Source organism: Thalassophryne amazonica, chromosome 7 (genome assembly GCF_902500255.1).
Source record: "Thalassophryne amazonica chromosome 7, fThaAma1.1, whole genome shotgun sequence".
NCBI classification, from domain to species: domain Eukaryota; kingdom Metazoa; phylum Chordata; class Actinopteri; order Batrachoidiformes; family Batrachoididae; genus Thalassophryne; species Thalassophryne amazonica.
In genome coordinates, this window is record NC_047109.1 from 12,444,548 (window position 1) to 12,458,382 (window position 13,835).

The 13,835-nt window shown below is 43.7% G+C and overlaps 1 protein-coding gene across 1 annotated transcript in view; it reads left to right on the forward strand.

The window, feature by feature from the left end:
• spag1b (sperm associated antigen 1b) overlaps window positions 1-13,835 on the forward strand; it is an 89,330-nt gene that overhangs the window by 19,958 nt on the left and 55,537 nt on the right. The window contains exons 5-9 of the mRNA XM_034173851.1: window positions 394-506; window positions 604-709; window positions 854-984; window positions 7,540-7,646; window positions 7,850-7,976. Of these exons, the coding sequence (XP_034029742.1) occupies window positions 394-506; window positions 604-709; window positions 854-984; window positions 7,540-7,646; window positions 7,850-7,976 (584 nt within the window). The remainder of the gene's footprint in view (window positions 1-393; window positions 507-603; window positions 710-853; window positions 985-7,539; window positions 7,647-7,849; window positions 7,977-13,835) is intronic.

The window sequence follows — 13,835 nt, forward strand, 5'->3', positions numbered from 1 at the left end:
GTGTGGCGTTTGCATGTTCTCCCCCTGTTTGTGTGTTACCTCTGGGTACTTTGGCTTCTTCCCACTTCCCAAAACATGCAGTTTAGGTGAATTGGTGACTCTAAATTGACTGTAGGTGTGACTGAGTTTATCTGTATGTACTCCTGTGATGGAATGGTGTCCTGTTCAGGGTGAACCCCATCTCTCGATATTTGAGTGCTGGGATAGGCTCCAGCGCCCCTGTGACCATTGATTGGAGTGAGTGGATGTTGAATGCTTTGTTACTTTTGGAGTAATCCTGCTAACAAAACTGATCAATTGAGTCCAAAAAAATATATATATATAACTTTTGACAGTGGAAAAAATGTTGATATTGTAGAGCATCCCAGTTTAATCTTTTTTTTCTCCCCTCAGGTCTGATGTTGAGAAGAAATGTGACAGAATTGAAGAATCTATGCCCCAAAATGAGCTTCCCGCAAACATTAACACTATGCATCACAAAATCAAGACTACAGTAAATGCAAGATGTAATGTATTATTGTAACTATAAATGTAGATATTTTGTTATTATTGAAGAGAATTGTGTGCGTTTATGTTATATGACTGTCGTCTCTTTACATCCAGCACTGATGCCCCAGGAGAAGCTCATCCTGGCAACACGTGAAAAGGAGAAAGGCAACGAGGCTTTCAGAGCCAAAGACTATGAAGAGGCAGTTGTGTACTACTCAAGGTTAAAGCATTAATTATGACAAAACATCCTCCTGTGTGGCATTTAATTATCAAAATCAGATTTCATCTCTATTGTCCAAACCACTAAGTGATGTCCATTAGCCTCCCTGTGAAGACAGACCTATTTATTTTCATTCCATTATAGGAGCCTTTCCATTATGCCGACTGTGGCTGCGTTCAACAACAGAGCTCAAACATACATCAATCTCAAACAGTGGCACAGTGCCATAGGAGACTGCCAGAGAGTCCTCGAGCTGGAACCAGGCAACTTGAAAGGTGTTTTACTTGTTTTGACATACCTGTGATTGGAAAAAAAAAAGATACGATTATGTGTAATACTGTGAGATCTACTGTATATAGAACAGAACAAAACAGGTAGTCCAGTGGGATAGGAACTGGGCTATTAGTATGTAGACCTGGGTTTGACTCCCTGTTGTGCTTCCTGTTTGTGTCCTTGGATAAGATACTTAATCTGCATTATTCCACTCCATTCAGCTAATATGTACAGTGGCTTGCAACCCATTATCTTGGCTTTTATATTTTTTATTAATTTATATCAAGTTGAAGAAATTTACTTTCAGTTTGAGTCTAAGGATGATCATTTTAGAAATTTTAATTTGAGAAGCCTGGTTTACGTCTTGTATTTGAAATGCCATAAACAAATTAAAATGAGTGAAATACCAAGGGGTATTTGGTATTTGGCTTTTTTTGCCTTTCAGCTTCTGGGGGGCTCCACCCCACAGACCCCCTAATTACAGCCCTCTTAACCCCCTGCCACTTTAAGCATTTTTTTAAAATGTAGATGTAAATTGATATTCAAAGTTTTCAGCTAGTTGACAGTAGGGCTGTACAATATGGCCAAATTATTGTATCTCAATTTTGTCATATCAATATAATATACGATATGACTATGATTTCACACAAATTGCAGCAACAGTGAAAATTAAACATTCTTAAAACAGTAATAATACCACACTCATTTTGCACTCATCATAAGGTTAGGATATTGTGTCCTCCAAAAGCATTGGAACACTTGGTATTTCACACATTTTAACTTGTTTAAGCCATTTTGAATACAAGAAATACAAAAATATATATATAAAGAATAAAAATTTCTAAAATTATCTTCCTCAAACTCAGACTGAAAACAAATCTCTAAAACTTGATATAAATTAATTAAAAATATAAAATCCAGCTTCCTGATGAAGTGGTGTAGAGGAGGATTTTCTTAAAAAGAAGACCTGAAAGTTCAGCTCCAATTTACCAGAAAGTGACTTGGAAATGTTCATGTTTCCATCCTCTGACTTGTCTGAAGAAAACTGGCAATACAACTGATTATTATTTACAGATATGATCAAGTTGTAGAGATTTGCTTTCAGTTTCAGTTTAAGGAAGATAACTTTAGATATATTTATCTAAAGTTGTCACTGGTATGTCACTCAGACAGCAAAATTAAGAGGTTATTTAATCAACAGCTGCCTGCTCCTTTAAAAATCACTGGAAAGACGTGTGTATATATAAGGCAACCTGAATTAACAACCGGGACCTCATTTCTGGCATAAAATACGGTCATTTACTCACCAATATAAGTTTGGTGTCATTATTAGTCCATGGTTCAAATGACGTGTTCATTTCAAATCTGAGGCAAACATTTTTCTTCTTCTATCAATCAATCAATCAATCAATTTTATTTATATAGCGCCAAATCACAACAAACAGTTGCCCCAAGGCGCTTTATATTGTAAGGCAAGGCCATACAATAATTACGTAAAACCCCAACGGTCAAAATGACCCCCTGTGAGCAAGCACTTGGCTACAGTGGGAAGGAAAAACTCCTTTTTAACAGGAAGAAACCTCCAGCAGAACCAGGCTCAGGGAGCAGTCTAAGTCTATAGCAGCATAACTAAGGGATGGTTCAGGGTCACCTGATCCAGCCCTAACTATAAGCTTTAGCAAAAAGGAAAGTTTTAAGCCTAATCTTAAAAGTAGAGAGGATGTCTGTCTCCCTGATCCGAATTGGGAGCTGGTTCCACAGGAGAGGAGCCTGAAAGCTGAAGGCTCTGCCTCCCATTCTACTCTTCCAAACCCTAGGAACTACAAGTAAGCCTGCAGTCTGAGAGCGAAGTGCTCTATTGGGGTGATATGGTACTACGAGGTCCCTAAGATAAGATGGGACCTGATTATTCAAAACCTTATAAGTAAGAAGAAGAATTTTAAATTCTATTCTAGAATTAACAGGAAGCCAATGAAGAGAGGCCAATATGGGTGAGATATGCTCTCTCCTTCTAGTCCCCGTTGGTACTCTAGCTGCAGCATTTTGAATTAACTGAAGGCTTTTCAGGGAACCTTTAGGACAACCTGATAATAATGAATGTATCATCTGCGTAACAATGAAAGTTTAAGCAATACCTAATAATACTGCCTAAGGGAAGCATGTATAAAGTGAATAAAATTGGTCCTAGCACAGAACCTTGTGGAACTCCATAATTAACCTTAGTCTGTGAAGAAGATTCCCCATTTACATGAACAAATTGTAATCTATTAGATAAATATGATTCAAACCACCGCAGCGCAGTGCCTTTAATACCTATGGCATGCTCTAATCTCTGTAATAAAATTTTATGGTCAACAGTATCAAAAGCAGCACTGAGGTCTAACACAACAAGCACAGAGATGAGTCCACTGTCTGAGGCCTTAAGAAGATCATTTGTAACCTTCACTAATGCTGTTTCTGTACTATGATGAATTCTAAAACCTGACTGAAACTCTTCAAATAGACCATTCCTCTGCAGGTGATCAGTTAGCTGTTTTACAACTACCCTTTCAAGAATTTTTGAGAGAAAAGGAAGGTTGGAGATTGGCCTATAATTAGCTAAGATAGCTGGGTCAAGTGATGGCTTTTTAAGTAATGGTTTAATTACTGCCACCTTAAAAGCCTGTGGTACATAGCCAACTAATAAAGATAGATTGATCATATTTAAGATCGAAGCATTAAATAATGGTAGGGCTTCCTTGAGCAGCCTGGTAGGAATGGGGTCTAATAGACATGTTGATGGTTTGGATGAAGTAACTAATGAAAATAACTCAGACAGAACAATCTGAGAGAAAGAGTCTAACCAAATACCGGCATCACTGAAAGCAGCCAAAGATAACGATACGTCTTTGGGATGGTTATGAGTAATTTTTTCTCTAATAGTTAAAATTTTGTTAGCAAAGAAAGTCATGAAGTCATTACTAGTCAAAGTTAATGGAATACTCAGCTCAATAGAGCTCTGACTCTTTGTCAGCCTGGCTACAGTGCTGAAAAGAAACCTGGGGTTGTTCTTATTTTCTTCAATTAGTGATGAGTAGTAAGATGTCCTAGCTTTACGGAGGGCTTTTTTATAGAGCAACAGACTCTTTTTCCAGGCTAAATGAAGATCTTCTAAATTAGTGAGACGCCATTTCCTCTCCAACTTACGGGTTATCTGCTTTAAGCTGCGAGTTTGTGAGTTATACCACGGAGTCAGGCACTTCTGATTTAAAGCTCTCTTTTTCAGAGGAGCTACAGCATCCAAAGTTGTCTTCAATGAGGATGTAAAACTATTGACGAGATACTCTATCTCCCTTACAGAGTTTAGGTAGCTACTCTGCACTGTGTTGGTATATGGCATTAGAGAACATAAAGAAGGAATCATATCCTTAAACCTAGTTACAGCGCTTTCTGAAAGACTTCTAGTGTAATGAAACTTATTCCCCACTGCTGGGTAGTCCATCAGAGTAAATGTAAATGTTATTAAGAAATGATCAGACAGAAGGGAGTTTTCAGGGAATACTGTTAAGTCTTCTATTGCCATACCATAATTCAGAACAAGATCTAAGATATGATTAAAGTGGTGGGTGGACTCATTTACTTTTTGAGCAAAGCCAATAGAGTCTAATAATAGATTAAATGCAGTGTTGAGGCTGTCATTCTCAGCATCTGTGTGGATGTTAAAATCGCCCACTATAATTATCTGAGCTAAGCACTAAGTCAGACAAAAGGTCTGAAAATTCACAGAAAAACTCACAGTAACGACCAGGTGGACGATAGATAATAACAAATAAAACTGTTTTTTGGGACTTCCAATTTGGATGGACAAGACTAAGAGTCAAGCTTTCAAATGAATTAAAGCTCTGTCTGGGTTTTTGATTAATTAATAAGCTGGAATGGAAGATTGCTGCTAATCCTCCGCCCCGGCCCGTGCTACGAGCATTCTGACAGTTAGTGTGACTCGGGGGTGTTGACTCATTTAAACTAACATATTCATCCTGCTGTAACCAGGTTTCTGTAAGGCAGAATAAATCAATATGTTGATCAATTATTATATCATTTACCAACAGGGACTTAGAAGAGAGAGACCTAATGTTTAATAGACCACATTTAACTGTTTTAGTCTGTGGTGCAGTTGAAGGTGCTATATTATTTTTTCTTTTTGAATTTTTATGCTTAAATAGATTTTTGCTGGTTATTAGTAGTCTGGGAGCAGGCACCGTCTCTACGGGGATGGGGTAATGAGGGGATGGCAGGGGGAGAGAAGCTGCAGAGAGGTGTGTAAGACTACAACTCTGCTTCCTGGTCCCAACCCTGGATAGTCACGGTTTGGAGGATTTAAGAAAATTGGCCAGATTTCTAGAAATGAGAGCTGCTCCATCAAAAGTGGGATGGATGCTGTCTCTCCTAACAAGACCAGGTTTTCCCCAGAAGCTTTGCCAATTATCTATGAAGCCCACCTCATTTTTTGGACACCACTCAGACAGCCAGCAATTCAAGGAGAACATGCGGCTAAACATGTCACTCCCGGTCCGATTGGGGAGGGGCCCAGAGAAAACTACAGAGTCCGACATTGTTTTTGCAAAGTTACACACCGATTCAATGTTAATTTTAGTGACCTCCGATTGGCGTAACCGGGTGTCATTACTGCCGACGTGAATTACAATCTTACCAAATTTACGCTTAGCCTTAGCCAGCAGTTTCAAATTTCCTTCAATGTCGCCTGCTCTGGCCCCCGGAAGACAATTGACTATGGTTGCTGGTGTCGCTAACTTCACATTTCTCAAAACAGAGTCGCCAATAACCAGAGTTTGATCCTCGGCGGGTGTGTCGCTGAGTGGGGAAAAATGGTTAGAAATGTGAACGGGTTGGCGGTGTACACGGGGCTTCTGTTTAGAACTACGCTTCCTCCTCACAGTCACCCAGTCGGCCTGCTTTCCCGGCTGCTCGGGATCTGCCAGAGGGGAACTAACGGCTACTAAGCTACCTTGGTCCGCACCGACTACAGGGGCCTGGCTAGCTGTAGAATTTTCCACGGTGCGGAGCCGAGTCTCCAATTCGCCCAGCCTGGCCTCCAAAGCTACGAATAAGCTACACTTATTACAAGTACCATTACTGCTAAAGGAGGCCGAGGAATAACTAAACATTTCACACCCAGAGCAGAAAAGTGCGGGAGAGACAGGAGAAGCCGCCATGCTAAACCGGCTAAGAGCTAGTAGCTGCGCTAAGCTAGCGGATTCCTAAAAACACGCAAAGTGAATAATGTGTAAATAATTTAGAGGTGATTCAGCAGAGGGAGTGCTTTAGTTAAGGCACATGAAGATTACACTGGGAAACAAATTGTTATCTAGATAACTAGATCAATCTAACTGCGCAGATTAAACAGCTAACAGATACAGCAAAACACCGCTGTGCTCCTGAACAGGAAGTGATACAATACCGCAGTGAGAGCCAACCACCAGTAGAGGCCTTAGTAGGTTTTAATTCTACTAAGGTGAATTAGAACATTTTGTGGTACACAGCACCAACTACTGGACAGGAGGAACCTAGCAGTCAATATGACTCAGTCATTTCAAAATGCAGCTCTTTTCAGCCAGGCGTGCAGTGCCGTGAGTCAATCATCTGTGTCCAGTCAGATTTCAGGGGAGTCCAGTGCAACCCTGGCCTCTGCTCTAGCTCCACCCATGACAGGAAGTGCTCAACATTTGACATTTCCTGTTTCATTGTAGACACAAAATTTGGCACTTCCTGTTTCAAGTGTGAATTTGCCACTGAGTTCCCGTGAGATTCCATGAGTTCTCGTCTGTCAATCCAAGAAGTGTCAATCCAGGAAGTGTTTGACATTTGAAATTTCCTGTTTCACTGTGGACTCAAAATTTGGCACTTCCTGTTTGGGACTCCCTATAAATATATACATGGGTACCAGCCTTGGTTGGGGAAGTGGACTGGCCTTCTGTCCAGGGTGAGTCACGATTTAACACTACGAACTTTGGGGATAAATGCTGACGTCTGGGTCTGTACACACTTACTTCTTTTATCTTGCCCCTGGGACAAAACAACACACACAGCACAAGTGCTCATTTCCAACCAATGAAGTTATCATTTTCACACCTACCGTGAACGTGGTTTAAATCGCAAATATACTGGCACTCATCGAAGCATCCATGAGTGTGTTGGTCAAAAAAAGATGGGTGGTCAGACACACACTGTTGGAGTGTTGCAATCATAAGCTAACAATCATAAACAGCAGTTCTCTTACACCTAAAGTAGCAGGCACAATAACAGGAAAACAGTTTTTTTGTTGTTGTTGGGAAGGAGGCGTTACTTCTGGGTTTAAGACAACTATTGTCATATATTAACGCGCTGAAAAAGGTTGTAGTATGACCAATTTAAAGACAGATTGACAACATTATTTATGTAACAGGAGACATTGGAAAGACATCAGAGGGTATTTCTCCAGTCAAAAGTTAGCTGAAAGTTTTTTTAAATCTTGATTTAATTTTTTTTACACAAATGCTGTAATTTATTTTCATCGCCAGCTATGCTTCGACGTGCAAATGTACATAAGCAGATGGGCAACTTCCAGATGGCTGCTGCAGACCTGAGGACCATGCTTAGTGAAGAGCCACAGAATGCTGCAGCCCGTGTATGTGATCAGAGCAAATCCCCTCCAGTACTGTAGGCATGAATGAGACACAGCTCAGGATGTATCGTCTAACAACACTCATGTATTACTGACAGTTTTATTATCAGCTTTAATGTAAGTCAGACCTGCAGGATTGTGGATGATGATGATGTCATGGGTGATTCCTGTTTGATTTAACACAATTGTTTGAATTTGTTGTTTAGAAACTTCAGACTGAAGTTGAAGAGAAGATGAGGAAACAAGTCATAAGGAACCAAAGCAAAGCCAAGAAAATCTTCATCCAAGAAATAGAGGAAGATGACAACAGCTGTGATGTGAAAGAAAAAATTGGTCAGTTTTTAAAAAATTATTCTTCATCATCAAATAATGCTCAGAATTCATATAATCTGTCCACCTAGACCTGGGTGTTCCCTGTTCACATAAGACACTGTTTTTTTGGAAGACGACATCTGGAAATACTTTAATTCCTTATCATGGAAATTGCTTGATTGATTGATTTTGTTTTGTCAATAAAAGTTCATGTACATAAAATACATAAAACAGACATTACTGAGGTTAGCACAATATAGCACAATACCACAAAATGATTGATCCGCTGCGGAGACCCCTAACGGGAACAGCTGAAAGAAAAAGAAGAAGACTGAGGATAGCACAATAATGCATAAAACGTTGTTTCCATTGTGGTCCTCAGGATAAAGAAAAGAAATAACAAGCCGTAAAAATGCACATATCGAAAAACTGAATCAGCCTAAAAACAGATAAATTAAAAAAAAAGAATAGATAAGTAAACAATATAGAATTAACAAAATAGGACTACTAGTAAACAAAGAAAACAAAATATGAGTTAACAAAATAGGACTAATAGTAAACAAAATTATTTTATTTGAATTTCTGACATAAATAACACTGGTCAACATGATTTTTTTTGCATGGAGTTTTCAATGGATTTTTGGTCATTTGGGGGTGCTGAATCCAAATCTGCTGTTAGTTTTTGTTAGTTTAGTTTTTACGTTGCATTTAAGCACTCATATATGGAATAATGTTTTCAATGGAAGGCATCTACTCCCTTAAAGTGTAGGTGACACCAAAAAATGTGCACAAATAATCACTAAAAATGACGAAATGTTGAGATTTAAAAAAATCCTGAACAATAAAAGTCGATGATAAATGCGCAGGAGAAGGATAAACAACAGCTGTCTGAAGCCCGTGCTCTATTTCAGCCCTCAGCCGATCCATATTGTTCCCAGACAGCAAATGGATCTGGGCCGGATGTAGTCCAACATCTGGTACCAATCCTGAAAACAGATCCGGTCCAGACAATTTTTGCACCCTGGCCCAGATCCGGCACGGCTCCACTTTACAGTTCTGGAACAGATCCGGACCAGATTTGAACCAGATCCACAAAAGACCAACCATTTACAGCCCATATCTGGCACGGATCTGGGACAGATGTGGTCAACATCACAGCACCATAGCAGGAACAAGTTTTACAGGGGTAAGTTCTGTGGATCCAAGGGAACTGATTTGTATCTGTAACACACAGATCAGTGTCTGTGGACTTATAAAACATGCTTGTCGTAAAGAAACAAACCGCTTTGCGATAAGCATTTAAAAAAAAACCTCATTGACAATCATGATTACAGAGTACACACTAACACCCCCCCATGATTTGCAGAGTTTTCATAGCCCTGAGTTTATAACCGCTAATGGATAGTTTCTGTCGAGTGCAGATAAAATTGCTCATCGTTATGCTAACCACGTGTTCCTGCCATGGTGCTGTGATGCGGACCACATCTGTCCCAGATCTGTGCCAGATATGGGCTGTAAACAGTTGGTCTTTTGCAGATCAAGTTCAGATCTGGTCTGGATCTGTTCCAGAACTGTAAAGTGGAGCCGTGCCGGATCTGGACCGGAACTGTTTTCAGTATTGGTACCGGATGTTGGACTACATCCGGCCCAGATCCATTTGCTGTCTGGGTTGCTACGTCATCACCGGAACGGCACCTGCTGATTCAAGCCCACATCAGTTGTAAGCACAGCGGAGGTTGAGATGTTTTTGAACTATTTTTTTCTAGTGTGGACTTTTTTTATGTCCAGTCTGAAGGTGTTTTTGAAGAAGCTGGGGACACAACTTTAAGGCTGGGTCACACGGCACTTAACGAAGGGCAACGAAGCCCAAATGAAACAAGAAACCTGGACTTTTGTTGGCATTGTTTAACCTTCGTGCAGCTTTGTTCCTGCAGCTGGCGCTTTGTCAGGATTTTTAAACGGTTGAACAATTTGAACGAATGCCGTTGAAATCCTCAATTTGTCTGTATTTCGTTTTGCTGTCGTTTTTGACAGTTTCTTGTCGTTTGCTTAGTTTTTGTAATGTTAGCATTTAGTTCGACTTCCTTCAACCAGCTGAATGTTTTCACACAATACAGAAGCCAGTTTGTGAACGCTGTTGTGGAAAGAGATGCAGTATGGGGCCATTATTGTAGCAAAAGTATTTGCAAATGTGTATTTTGATCTTTTCGAGGGACCAGCCAGGCTTAAAACGACAGCGATGAGCGATGTCGTTGGTGCTTGCGCCCTCTGGTGGAGGCACGCAGACAAGTCTCCACACACACACACACACACACACACACACACATCGCTGCACGCATTTACAGATCTAACATGGCAGAACTGTAGCAAAAGTCACATGTAAGAACACATCCAATCGAGTGGCCCGATTTTCACAGACACACGGATACACACGCACAGATCAAAATACACACACACAGATTGCTATGCGCATTTATGGATCTGTTTACACACACACAGATCAAAATACGCATTTGCAAATACTTTTGCTACAATAATTGTTGGGGAAAGTGTAGTGACACAGACTCACAACAGGGGGCGCAAATGAACGGTCAATAGATGAGCCAAAAGGTAACAATTTAATGTTGTGAATGTGCACAACGACTATACAGACAATCTCAGAATATGATAGCAGTCAATACACCAAGGTGACGTGTGGGCAGGCTCGAGGATAGAAGACATCTGTCCTGAGAAGAGCCGGAACCACACGATTTCCGCTGCCACCGAACCTGGTGAATACTGGAGCCGCCAAGTCCCGAATTCCCAGGTGATCACCGTCCCCGACTGTCGGATCTGGTACTGCTGGTGAGGAGCACAAACAGTGAGATGTGGGTGTGTGCACACCCAGTAACAAAAACAGTCAGAAGGTGGAAAGTCACCTCCACCTCTAATCACACACTCGTGCAGCTCCTGTTAACCACTTATCTAGTTGGAGTGAGAAGCGAAGCCGTCGCTGATCACACCAAACGCCAATCCCACAGATAAGGAAACACTTACAGGAAAACAGCTGCAAAGAAGTTCAGACTATTAGTCAGTGTTTTCAGTTTAGCAGAGAATTACCTTCACAGGTAGATGATATCTCGGCAATGAGGTGGAGATGACGTCCGGGTTTTATGGAGTAGTATGATGAAGTGTAGATGGGTGACAGCTGTCATGAGATAATGAGTGACAGCTGTCATCCCCGGCTGTGTCCGTGGCGGCAGCGCCCTCTCGTGCCTGAAGCCCGCACTTCAGGCAGGGCGCCCTCTGGTGGTGGGCCAGCAGTACCTCCTCTTCTGGCGGCCCACACAACAGGACCCCCCCCTCAACGGGCGCCTCCTGGCGCCCGACCAGGTTTATCCGGGTGTCGGCGGTAGAAATCGGCCAGGAGGGCCGGGTCCAGGATGAAGCTCCTCTTCACCCAGGAGCGTTCTTCGGGTCCACTATCGTGAATCGGTCCACTATCGTGAGGATGGTGGTGTTGCCCTTGGACGGCGGGAGGCCCGTGACGAAATCCAGGCCGATATGGGACCAGGGGCGATGAGGCACAGGAAGCGGCTGGAGAAGTCCTTGGGACCTTTTGTGGTCTGCCTTGCCCCTGGCACAGGTGGTGCAGGCCTGGATATACTCCCGGACGTCGGCCTCCATAGACGCCCACCAGAAGCGCTACCGGACAACTGCCACGGTCCTTCGCACCCCTGGATGACAGGAGAGCTTGGAACCATGACAGATATCCAAGACTGCAGCTCTGGCTTCTGGTGGGACGTACATACAATTCTTCGGACCAGTTCCGGGGTCCGGGCTCCGTGCCAGGGCCTCCCAGACGGTCTTCTCCACGTCCCAGGTGAGGGTGGCCACGATAGTGGACTCCGGAATGATGGGCTCCGGTGGATCCGACAGCACAGTTTTGACTTCGTCTTCGTGTACCCGGGACAAGGCATCCGATCTCTGGTTCTTGGTCCCGGGGTGATAGGTGATCCGGAAGTCAAAACGTCCGAAGAACAGTGACCAGCGGGCTTGCCTGGGGTTCAGCCGCTTGGCGGTCTTGATATACTGCAGGTTCCGATGGTCAGTGAAAACCGTGAATGGCACAGACGCTCCCTCCAACAGGTGTCTCCACTCCTCAAGAGCCTCTTTCATCGCAAGGAGTTCTCGATTGCCGACGTCATAGTTCCGTTCAGCGGGGGTCAACCTGTGAGAAAAGTAGGCACACAGGTGAAGAACCTTTTCGGTCTCTCCGCTCTGGGATAGCACGGCTCCTATCCCTGAGTCAGAGGTGTCCACTTCAACCACAAACTGGTGGCTAGGGTCGGGCTGCACCAGAACTGGTGCAGACGAGAACCGGCGTTTCAACTCCTTGAACGCGGCTTCGCACCGATCCGACCAGGTGAAGGGGACTTTTGGAGAGGTCAGGGCTGTCAGGGGGCTAACTACCTGACTGTAGCCCTTAATGAACCTCCTGTAGAAATTTGCAAAGCCGAGGAACTGTTGCAGCTTCCTACGGCTTGTTGGTTGGGGCCAATCTCTCACCGCCGCAACCTTGGCTGGATCAGGGGCGATGGAGTTGGAGGAGATGATGAACCCCAGGAAGGACAAAGAGGTGCGGTGAAACTCACACTTCTCGCCCTTCACAAACAGCCGGTTCTCCAACAACCGCTGCAGGACCTGACATACATGCTGGACATGAGTCTCAGGGTCCAGGGAAAAGATGAGTATGTCATCCAGATATACGAAGACGAATCGGTGCAGGAACTCCCGCAAGACGTCATTTACCAAAGCTTGGAACGTCGCGGGGGAGTTGGTGAGGCCGAAAGGCATGACCAGGTACTCAAAATGACCTAATGGGGTGTTAAATGCCGTCTTCCATTCGTCTCCCTTCCGGATCCGAACCAGGTGATACGCATTCCTAAGGTCCAGTTTGGTGAAAATTTGGGCTCCATGCAGGGGCGTGAACACTGAATCCAACAGGGGTAAAGGGTATCGATTGCGAACCGTTATGTCGTTCAGCCCCCTGTAATCAATGCATGGACGGAGTCCGCCGTCTTTCTTGCCCACAAAAAAGAAACCTGCACCCATCGGGGAGGTGGAATTCCGGATCAGCCCGGCAGCTAATGAGTCCCGGATGTAGGTCTCCATTGATTTGCGCTCAGGACGTGAGAGGTTGTACAGCCTGCTGGACGGGTACTCAGCGCCCGGGACCAAATCAATGGCACAGTCGTACGGACGGTGCGGGGGAAGGGTGAGCGCCAGATCCTTGCTGAAGACGTCAGCAAGGTCGTGGTACTCAACCGGCACCGCCGTCAGATTGGGCGGGACTTTAACCTCCTCATTAGCATTTACACCGGGAGGAACCGAGGATCCTAAACAATTCCGGTGGCAGGTTTCGCTCCACTGAGTCACAACCCCAGACGGCCAATCAATCCGGGGATTGTGTTTAATCATCCATGGGAAGCCCAAATTCACGCGGGAGGTAGAAGGAGTTACAAAAAACTCAATCTCCTCCCGGTGATTCCCAGACACTACCAGGGTTACAGGTAGTGTCTTGTGTGTGATAAAAGGGAGAAGAGTGCCATCTAGTGCTCGCACCTTCACTGGTGAAGAAAGCGCCACCAGAGGGAGCCCTACCTCCCTTGCCCATTTGCTATCCAGCAGATTCCCTTCTGACCCCGTGTCCACCAGTGCTGGGGCTTGAAGGGTTAAATCCCCGCTCAGGATTTTAACTGGGAATCGTGTTGACAGATGTGTATGACCCACGTGAATGTTTTGACCCCCCCCTCAACCCAGTCTCTAAGGGCGGGCGTTTGTGTTTTGACCGTTTGAGGCAGTCTCTCTGCTGATGATCACTCGAGCCGCAGACAAAGC